Here is a 9,996-nt window from a genome sequence, read left to right as displayed (position 1 = left end):
GGATGTTTTGAGTTAGGATCTTTTTGCATTTTGCATTTTCTTTGATTGTTGTGCCCATGTTCTCTATGGAATCTTCTGCAGCTGAGATTCTCTCTTCTCTTTCCTGCATTGTATTGCTGATTCTTGAATCTATGGTTCCTGATTTCTTTCCTAGGGTTTCTATCTCCATAGTTGTCATATTTTGGATTTATTTTATTGCTTCTATTTCCCTTTTTAGGTCTTGGATGTTTTTGTTCAATTCCATCATCTGTTTGTTTCTGTTCTCCTCTCTCTTTTTAAGGACTTCACCTCTTTAGAAGTATTTTCCTGTTTTTCTTTAATGACTTGTACCTCTTTATCAGCGATCTCCTGCATTTTTTTTAATAATGCTCTTCTTAAAGTCCTCTACCAGCATCATGAGGTATGCTTTTAAATCTGATTCTTGCTTTTCGGGTGTGTTGGGGTATTCAGGACTGACTGAGGTGGGAGTGCTAGGTTCCTATGATGGTGAGTCATCTTGATTTCTGTTAGTAAGATTACTAAGTTTGCCTTTTGCCATCTGGTGATCTCTGGAGTTAGTTGTTATGGTTGTCTCTGGTTGGAGCTTGTTCCTCCTATTATGGTTGTCTCTGGTTGGAGCTTGTTCCTCCTGTTAGCCTCTGTCAGCTGTCCTGGGATTCCAGCTCTCTCCTGAGTCTCAGTGGTCAGATTACTTTCTTCAAGGAAGCTTTCCTCTAGCAGGGAATGTGCACAGAGACCTGGCTGAATATGTAGGCCCAAGACAGGGCCTGTCCCAGAAGATGTGTTGCCTCTGCTGTCTATTCACTCACCTGCACAGAGTAGCCACCGAAGGACCCTGGACACATTATGACTCTCTCAGCTGCTCTGGCAGACAGAGCCTTCACAGGTGACTACCTTTCCTCTGGCAAGGAAGGCACCCAAATTTCTGGAGCCTTAAACAGGGTCTGTTCCAGAAGTTAGGTTGCTTCTGTCTGTCCCAAAGCTATGTAGCTTCTGTGGTCCACACTCTTGCCAGTTCAGACTGGAGCCTAGGCAAACAGGAGCAAAGATGGCTCTCCTGCCAGCTTAGGCCTTGAGACTCCTCCCAGGCAGACACCCCTCCTTAGGTGGGATAGGTACTGGATGAGTGGAGCCAGAAATGGGATCTTTCCCAGAAGCTGTGTTACTTCTGCAGGCCACCCTCTCCCTGGCAGTGCACGGGAGCAAAGATGACACTCCTATGGGTTTGGGCCCCAAGACTGCTCCTGGGCAGACACCCCTCCTTGGGTGGGAAAGGCAAAGGATTACTGGAGCCAGAAACAGGATCTTTCCCAGGAGCTGTGTTGCTTCTGCAGGCTGCCCTCTCCCTGGCAGTGCACTGGAGCAAAGAAGACTCTCCTTCTGGCTTAGGCCTTGAGACCCCTCCCAGGCGGACACCCCTCCTCGGGCCAGGAAAGTTGTGGATGACTGGAGCCAGATAAGGAGTCTGTCCCAGCAGCTGTGTCGCTTCTGCTGTCCGCCCTCTCCCCGGCCATGCACAGGAGCAAAGATGGCTCTCTTACTAGCTCTCCTCTGGCGGGAAAGGTGCCTGATGTCTGAAGCCAGAAATGGAGTCTGTCCCAGCAGCTGTGTCGCTTCTGCAGGCTGCTCTCTCCCCAGCAGTGCACTGGAGCAAAGATGGCCCTCCTACCAATTCAGACCCTGAGACTGCTCCCGGGCAGACACCCCTCCTCCTGGTGGTTTCTCTTTAAACAGTTCCAGCTTAAGAGCCAGCTATAACATTCCAGTGTATGTACCCAGAATATGTCTCATTATACCACAGGGACACTTACTCAAAAATGTTTGTAGTAACTTTTTTTGTAGTACTCAGATGCTGGAATCAGACTAGATGTCTCTAATCTGAAGAATGGTTGAAAACATTACAAAATAAGGCACATCTACACAATGTAATAATATTTGGCTATTAAAAACAAAGAACCTGTAATTTTTCAGGTAAATGGGTGGAACCTCACAATATCCTGAGTGAGTTAACCAGACCCAAAAGGATATACATGGTATCTTTTCACTTATTCACTTATACATGGATAATAGCCATAAAGAGTACCCATGCTACATTCTACAGAACCCAAGAGTCTGAACAAGAGGGAAGGCCCAAGTGAGTATTCTTGAATCTCATGTAGAAGGGGGAATAAAATAGTTATAGGAGTCAGATACTGCGGGGGAGCTGGGTAGAAGAGAGGATAGGGAGGGAAACATAGGGGTTCAGGATTTGGTGTGGGGAGGACAGGAGAGACAGATAGATGGCTGTGATAATGAAAGGAAATCTGCAATTGGCAGGATGGGTAGGTGAGGAGCATCTCAAAGATGTGCCAGACCTGGATTAGAGGATGCACCCAATAGTCAGTGGGTTTGTACTTACAGAAGAGGATGCTCACAGTCATCCATTGGATGGAGCACAAGGTCCCCAGTGAAGGAGCCAAAGGGATACCCAGGGAGTTGAAGAGGCCTGAAGCCCCATAGAAGGAACATCAATATGAGCTAACCAATATCCTCAGAGCTCCTTAGAACTATACCACCAAACAAAGAAAACACATGATGGAACTTGTGGCTTTAACTATATTTGTAGCAGAGGATGGACTAGTCTGTCATCAATGGGAGGAGAGGCCCTTGGTCCTGTGAAGGTTTTATGTCCCAGTATAGGGGAATTCCAGGGCCAGGAGTGGGAGTGGGTGGGTTGGGGATCAGGGGAGGGGGGAGGGGATAGGAGATTTTCAGAGGGGAAACTAGGAAAGGGGATAACATTTGAAATGTAAATAAAGAAAATATGTAATAAAAAAGAAAAACAATAATTTATACATTGAATAGTGTTGCTTTCTAGTTATTGTTTGTTTCTGAGATATTCAACACAAAACCTCTTCCCATATAAATGTAAAATGAGCAAAAGAAATATAGGGAATCAAATTTAATATATAAGAAACAGATCAACAGAAGGTATTGATCTTTGAGAAGTGAGTATCTGAGAATGTGATAATGTTTACAAACTCAAATATTCATCTTAGTTTCTCATGAATAATGATTGTGAAAAATGGTGATAGTTCTTATGTTGTACTTGAAATGAGGCACACAGGTAAAATATTCTCTCTGGATCTTTAGGAGCACTTAACAATTAGGATTTAACATGTTAATAAAGTGTGCTTTTTGGTGAGTTAAGTTTGTATACTACAGGATTCAGAAAATGTCTGGATTTGGACTGATTATTATTTTTCTACACAATGAAAGCAGAAGTTTTGTTTAGATATTCTATAGGTTTAGCTGGTATAACATTGTTCACGAAGTGCATGCTCTGTGCCTCACCCCAACATTAACTTGGTTTATACAATGCCCAATGTATAACCATGATCTATGAATGCTAAGAGTTATTCCTAAGCCATTAACTCACATCTCACTGTGACCATCTAACATAATACGGTGATATAATTTCTAAAGCTGTTCACTTAAGCAGATTGTTGACTTAGTCCTTGGATGACATTTTCTAAAAATGGTATTTACCCAAGAGCTTTAATGTCCCTAAACATGAGTAATGCCATGGATCCAGAGACTCATGTATCTTTATATATATATTTATCAATTCATGTTTATCGCATGGATTGTGGACATCAGATGTAGAGCCCCAGGGAAGAGAGTCTTTGAGATTCCTCCAGGGGTGGGAAATTACCAAGAAAAGAAAGTTACAAATGTGCAAGTTGCCTCTTCTTTGGCCACTGAAATAAAAACCGATAGAAATATGTGACTACCCATTTGATATGTTGATCTGCAAGGAAATCAAAAATATATACTTTTCTGGCTTAGAAGAGGACAGAGATGTTCACTTTCATTTTCCTCTTCTTGCTGCTGAACATTCCACTTCTTGTAGCCAGATTTATTCATCCTAGTTGCTTTTGGAGACTGAAGCAGAATGAAGACATGAATGAAGACTTGGAGAAAGGTTGTCTCTTCCTCCTTAGTGCAGTACAGCTATCTGTGGAAAAAGATTATTTCAACCACTTTCTGAATATAAAGTAAGTGCTTTTGTGTTTTTCATCTGGAAGTCATCATTAACATTTTTTGAGGTATTTGAGTTTGAGGAGTGGATGAATACTCTGAGTCTTTTGTCCAGTTCTCCAAACTTCCACAGTAGAAAACCATGCCAGATTCTTTTAGAGACTCAAAGCTATTTCCAGTTTTAGTTGGTCTAGAGAGTATTTTGTTTTTCTTCCCCTTACAAGGCTTCAAGGTGATTTAAGAAATGCCTCTTCTTTGAGCTATCATATACAACTCTCCTCTTGACAGTTTTCATAGCACAGTAGCCATAACGTTTTTATCAAAAGTAACCTCATGTTACTTCATTGAGTTTTATCCTGGAAAATGCAATTAAATGACTGTGGGGAGTATGCTTATAGTCCTTCCAGAAGAGTGTGTAGCTCATACCACATATATTGTGACAAGTAATGACTATAGAACACCTAGTTCTTAAAAGCATTCACATAGATATTCAGTTAAACTTGATCATCTGTATGGAACCATGCTCTGGTTTCTGAATCTGTATTGTGAATTGAAGTAGGAGATCTATCCTGTCTGAACTTCATATATTCTACTATTCATCAATACTTCACTTGAACACATACAGCCACTGGATTTTAAGTATTGCAAACACCAGTTCTTCACTTTCTTATTAGAAAAATGAAGGCATACATGGACTATAAGTGATATGTTTGCATTCTTAAAATAGTGAGACTGTCACAAATATACTGGTGGCTGCTTCTGCCTTGCCACTTACATAAGTGAAACTTTGGCTTGTGTTAGTTGGCAGAATCAAGAACTAAAATAGAGGTATAACATACTAGGACGTCATTTAAGAAGCATTTCTCTTTTCTCTTTATGTCTAAGTTGCTTATTCTCTGACACATATCACATTTCCTCTATGTCTCTCTTTCAGCAATATTACAAAATATAGCTGCATAGTTTTTCTAGTGTACAAACCATACACATCATTATTTTCTGACCTTTTATCATTTTTTCTCAACCATAGATCTTTCAACAACTAGCCACTTTGACAGCAAAAATACTTGATGTTTATTAATGTTTTGTGTGCAGGAGGTAGTTTAGGTCTTTGAGTCACACAAGAACTAGTTTAAAATTCCTGTTGTACGTTACTGAAATTGTAATAATATCTGTTCCATACGTGTATAGAATATTCAAAAAGGGCATAAAACTAGAAAAAATCACAACAGAAGTACACTTTCAAGGTAGAAAATGTTTTGTCTTAACCTCTGAGTCAATCATTCAGAATGAAATAGAATGTTTGATATATATTGTTTAGATGACATGGAATGACTTGGAAAAGATAGGAATTAGTATTCTTCAAGTAAATATAAACACAGAATAACTTCATTCTAATCCAACTGGCTTGCCAAAAATTTTATTACAAAAAAAACCATGTTTTACACATTTTACATTTCATATTCTTCAATTTACCAAACATATAATATTGGCAATACAAATAACAGTGCAATTGTTGGATGTTCCTTTTTTATCACTATAATGCAAGTGTTGTGTTTATATAATTGGAAAAAAGTCATAAAATGTTTTATTAGAAGAAAAATATGTTGCTCAGATATAGCATGAGTGAGTATATCACATTCCTCTGTGTATGTATATATATATATATATTGGTTCATGCCTATATTCTCAACACATGTGACCTGAAAAAGGTAAAACCCTTGCCTTTGAGGCTAGACTGGTCTACACAAAACTATCATTCAAAACTGTGAGATCCATGACTCATTCATTCCCTAAATTAGCAATTCTCATTGTTCATGTACACACACATAGATGGATATGTTCATATACCCTTTACCAAATGCAAATATGGTGTTTGAATTTCTTTAAAAATAAACAATTTGAAGTTAGTTTTTGTTTGTATCAGTAAACTACAAAAAGAAATAGAAAACAATGAAGATATGCCAACTATTTTATACACTAGGTATAATAAATTGTGAAAAGCCAAATATTACCCCAGAAAGACTAATGTGCACTGCAGAGTCATTCTTTCACTGCCTTAGCCAATTCAGTTAATTTCATGAAAAATACTATAATCACAATTTTCACATTTCTCAATAATTTCAAAATCAAAACATGAACAAGTTTATTGTTTGATCAAAGCCTCTGAGCTTGTCTTTACTATCAGCACAAGAACTAAAAAATCCACTTCTAGAAAATGGTTTCTGTGGAGGATGCCAGCAACACATTTCATTTATGGAAGATGAACTCCCATGAAAGTAAAACCTTGTGCAAGCTTCTTATGTCATCTAAACCATATACTAAAGGATACATTTTCAATTTTTCTTGGTGGTCTTCAATATTGTCCAGTACAGGATAGTTATGGTTTTAACTAAAAATAAACATCTGTAGATTTCTGTCCATAGTAAACATTGTATGGTTTTACAGAATGCCAACAAAAATCTATCCCTATGCAATGGCTTTGGCTTTTTCTCTGAATGAAGTCAACAGAAAATCTGATCTCTTACCAAACATTTCTCTAGTATTTGACTTTCAAGAAGATGGTTGTATGAGTCTGCCAGAACTAGAATCTTTTATTTATCTTTCCCAAGACAATGGTGCATTTCCACTTAATTATATCTGTGGAGAAGAGAATAGTTGGACAGTGGTGTTAACAGGTCCAAGGTGGAAAACATCTGTGAACTTTCGGAAGGTCGTGATCCTCCATGGATTGCAGAAGGTGAGATTTTGTTGAGTTGGAACATATGAAATCATGTTGCCTTTATAACATTTCTGGAGGCTAAGAAGAATGTAATAGGGGGACAAGCCTTATGCTTATGTAATATATATCATTCAAAGGAAATATTCAGAGAACTGATGGGGCTTCCACATTTTATTTTTGAAACAAACATGAGGGAAGAGAAATAGGTAAGGGGGGTTTTTAGAACTCTTCTTCAGAAAAGAATGCTTACAAGTTTTTAGGAGTGCATGCTAATTACTGCTGTCTCCTGTGTCCTAGGTCCTTCAGCTTACCTATGGACCTTTCCATCCTATTCTGAGTGATCATGAACAATTTTCCTGTCTGTATCAAATGGCCCTCAAGGACACATCTTTAGTCATGGCTATGGTCTCCTTCATAATTTACTTCCACTGGAACTGGGTTGGGCTGGCAATCTCAGACAATGATCAGGGGATCCAGTTTCTATCACATTTGAGAACAGAGATGGAAAAAAATGCAGTCTGCTTCTCATTTGTCAATATGATTCCAGTCGACATTCCTTTATATATGTCAAAAGCTGGAGTGTATTACAACCAGGTATTGACATCATCCACAAATGTTATTATTATTTATGGTGACTCAGACACTACTCTAGCTTTGAGCTTTAGAACATGGGAATCTCTAGGTATACAGAGACTATGGGTCACCACTTCACAGTGGGATGTCACTACAAGTAAAAGAGACTTCAACCTTGACTCATTCCCCAGTACTTTTGTCTTTACACACAAACATGCTGAGATTACTGGTATAAAAAATTTTGTCCAGTCATTGAACCCTCTCAAATACTCACACACATATCTGGCAAGGTTGGAGTGGATGGCCTTCAGCTGTGATGTCTCAGCATCTAACTGTAAAAACCTGAAGAACTGTTCATACAATGCTTCGTTGGAATGGCTAATGGAACAGACTTTTGAAATGGCCTTTAGTGATGGCAGCTATGATATATATAATGCTGTATATGCTGTGGCTCATGCCTTTCATGAGATGATTTTTCAAAGAATAGATAATTCACCAAAAGACAACAATATAAGGTCTAAATCTCCCTGCTTGGAGGTAGTGCTTCTTCAGCTGGATAATGTTTGTTATCATCAATGTCATATTCTTTAAGAAACTCTCACAGGCCCAATACCAGTGGACCTAGAAATATTTCATGCAGTAGAATATTTTCTGATCATTTTTTCTGCTAATAAAGTAAATATAGAGGTTGAAAAAAATCTCTAATGCAAAGGCAGTGGATAAAACAGCATGTTTATTGATGAAGATCAGTGACTTAAAAAACAAACAAACAAACAAACAAACAAAAAACAGTACCGGAATATCATCGTACCTGTTCTAATTCTAGAAATCTAAAGAATCCTTTCTCATGAATACTCTCTATAATGAGAAGATAATATCCTATTCATTAATTGCCAATATTTAGTAATGAGTATAGATCATTGTTTTCACCAGCTTTCTCAACTGATTCTGTTCCCACTATAGGCTTTAGGGCCTTCATTGATTGTTCTTACATTAATTGCACGGGAATTGTAGTAGGATTAATTATGTACATATGCTGTGTTCAAATATGTGAACATGTGTTTCTCACTGTGTATGTGGATAGATTTCTATATCTTTTTATGTTTGTATAACTGTGTTGCTATGATCTATGTGTTTCAGGCTTTCTGCTTCTCTTTCTGTATGTGGAAGTGAGTAGAAATTTGAACTGTGTCAGTGATTTTCTGTATGGGTGTTTGTGGTTATGTGTATCTTCCTGTGTGTATTTGTCAATGCATGTGTCTGAGTTTGTCTGAGTGTTTTTTGTTTGTTCCTGTATATGTGCCTGCAGGTATTAAGGTTTGTGTTGGTGTGTGTGTGTGTGTGTGTGTGCACATATGGTCAATGTATGCATGTATTGTATTCATGTTTATATGTCTATGTTCACATGTGAGAAGATATTTGTCTATATACGAAAGTTTCTGTGTGTAGATGACTGTATCTTTTTATGTCCCAACATGTATTTGTATATGCATGTGTGTGTGTGCATGTATATTATTTAGGGTTTTATTGCTGTAAAGAGACACCATGACCATTATAACTCTTTATTTTTATTTTTTCTTTTTAATTAATTAATTAATTTTTTACACTTCATATTTTATCATTCCTTCATCCACTCTCCGACTGTTCCACATCCCATACCTCCTCCCCACCCCCTACCCCACCTGACCTCTAAACTCCGTGGGGCCTCCACTCTCTTGAGGGTTAGGTGCATCATCTCTGAATGAACACAGATTGGGAAGTCCTCTACTCTATTGTGTTGGGGGTTTCATATCAGCTGGTGTACACTGCCTGTTTGGTGGTCCAGTGTTTGGAGGTTGGGGGGACCCTCCAGAATGCACCAGAGATCTGGGAGTTGAGAAACTCTCAGGACTCAAGGGTTGGACCTTAGATGAAATGTCCAACAGTAGGGAGAGGGAACTTATAGAGCCCACCTCCAGCAGGAAGACAGGATATCAAGTGAGGGATGGGGTTGCCATCCCACAATCACATCTCTGACCCATAATTGTTCCTGACTGAAAGATTTACAGGGATGGAAATGGAGAGGAGCCTGAGGAAAAGAAGGTACAGCAACAGGCCCAACGTGAGTTCCAGTTCAAGGGGAGGTCCCAAGGCCTGACACTATCACTGAGGCTATGGAACACTCAAGAAAAGGGACCTAGTATGACTGCACTCCAGAAGACCCAACAAGCATCTGAACGAGTCAGAGGCAGATAGTTGCACCTAACCAATGGACAGAAGCATGCATGAATTATGCCTGGACCTAAGCTTTAGCTTTACTCCTTTTTTTTTAATTAGATATTTTCTTTATTTACATTTCAAATGTTATCCCTTTTCCTAGTCTCCCCTCTGAAAAATCCCCTATCCCCTCCCCCTCCCCCTGCTCTCCAACCAACCCACTCCCCCATCCTGGTTCTAGCATTCCCCTATACTGGGGCAAAGAACCTTCACAGGTCCAAGGGCCTTTCCATCCATTGATGACCTACTAGACCATCCTCTGCTACATATGCAGCTAGAGCCCAGAGTTCCACCATGTGTTTTCATTGATTGGTTGAATAGTCCCAGGGAACTCTGGGGGTACTGGTTAGTTCATAATTTTGTTCCTCCTATGCGACTGCAAACCCCTTCAACTCCCTGGGTACTTTATCTAGTTCCTTCACTAGGGA

At 39.1% G+C, this 9,996-nt stretch overlaps 1 protein-coding gene across 2 annotated transcripts in view; it reads left to right on the top strand.

The window, feature by feature from the left end:
* The first annotated feature begins 3,840 nt into the window (after window positions 1-3,840).
* LOC110315215 (vomeronasal type-2 receptor 116-like) overlaps window positions 3,841-9,996 on the top strand; it is a 27,053-nt gene continuing 20,897 nt past the window's right edge. The window contains exons 1-3 of one of the 2 annotated variants that reach the window (XM_029534713.1): window positions 3,841-4,037; window positions 6,466-6,715; window positions 7,037-7,849. In XM_029534713.1, coding sequence (XP_029390573.1) covers window positions 3,841-4,037; window positions 6,466-6,715; window positions 7,037-7,849 — 1,260 coding nt within the window. Of the gene's footprint in view, window positions 4,038-6,465; window positions 6,758-7,036; window positions 7,850-9,996 lie in introns of both variants that reach the window. The other variant, XM_021189326.1, reaches the window with a different exon arrangement.

Source organism: Mus pahari, unplaced genomic scaffold (genome assembly GCF_900095145.1).
Source record: "Mus pahari unplaced genomic scaffold, PAHARI_EIJ_v1.1 scaffold_10981_1, whole genome shotgun sequence".
Taxonomy (NCBI): domain Eukaryota; kingdom Metazoa; phylum Chordata; class Mammalia; order Rodentia; family Muridae; genus Mus; species Mus pahari.
The sequence above is the reverse complement of the archived record's forward strand: the minus strand, read 5'-3'. Positions and strand labels throughout refer to the sequence as shown.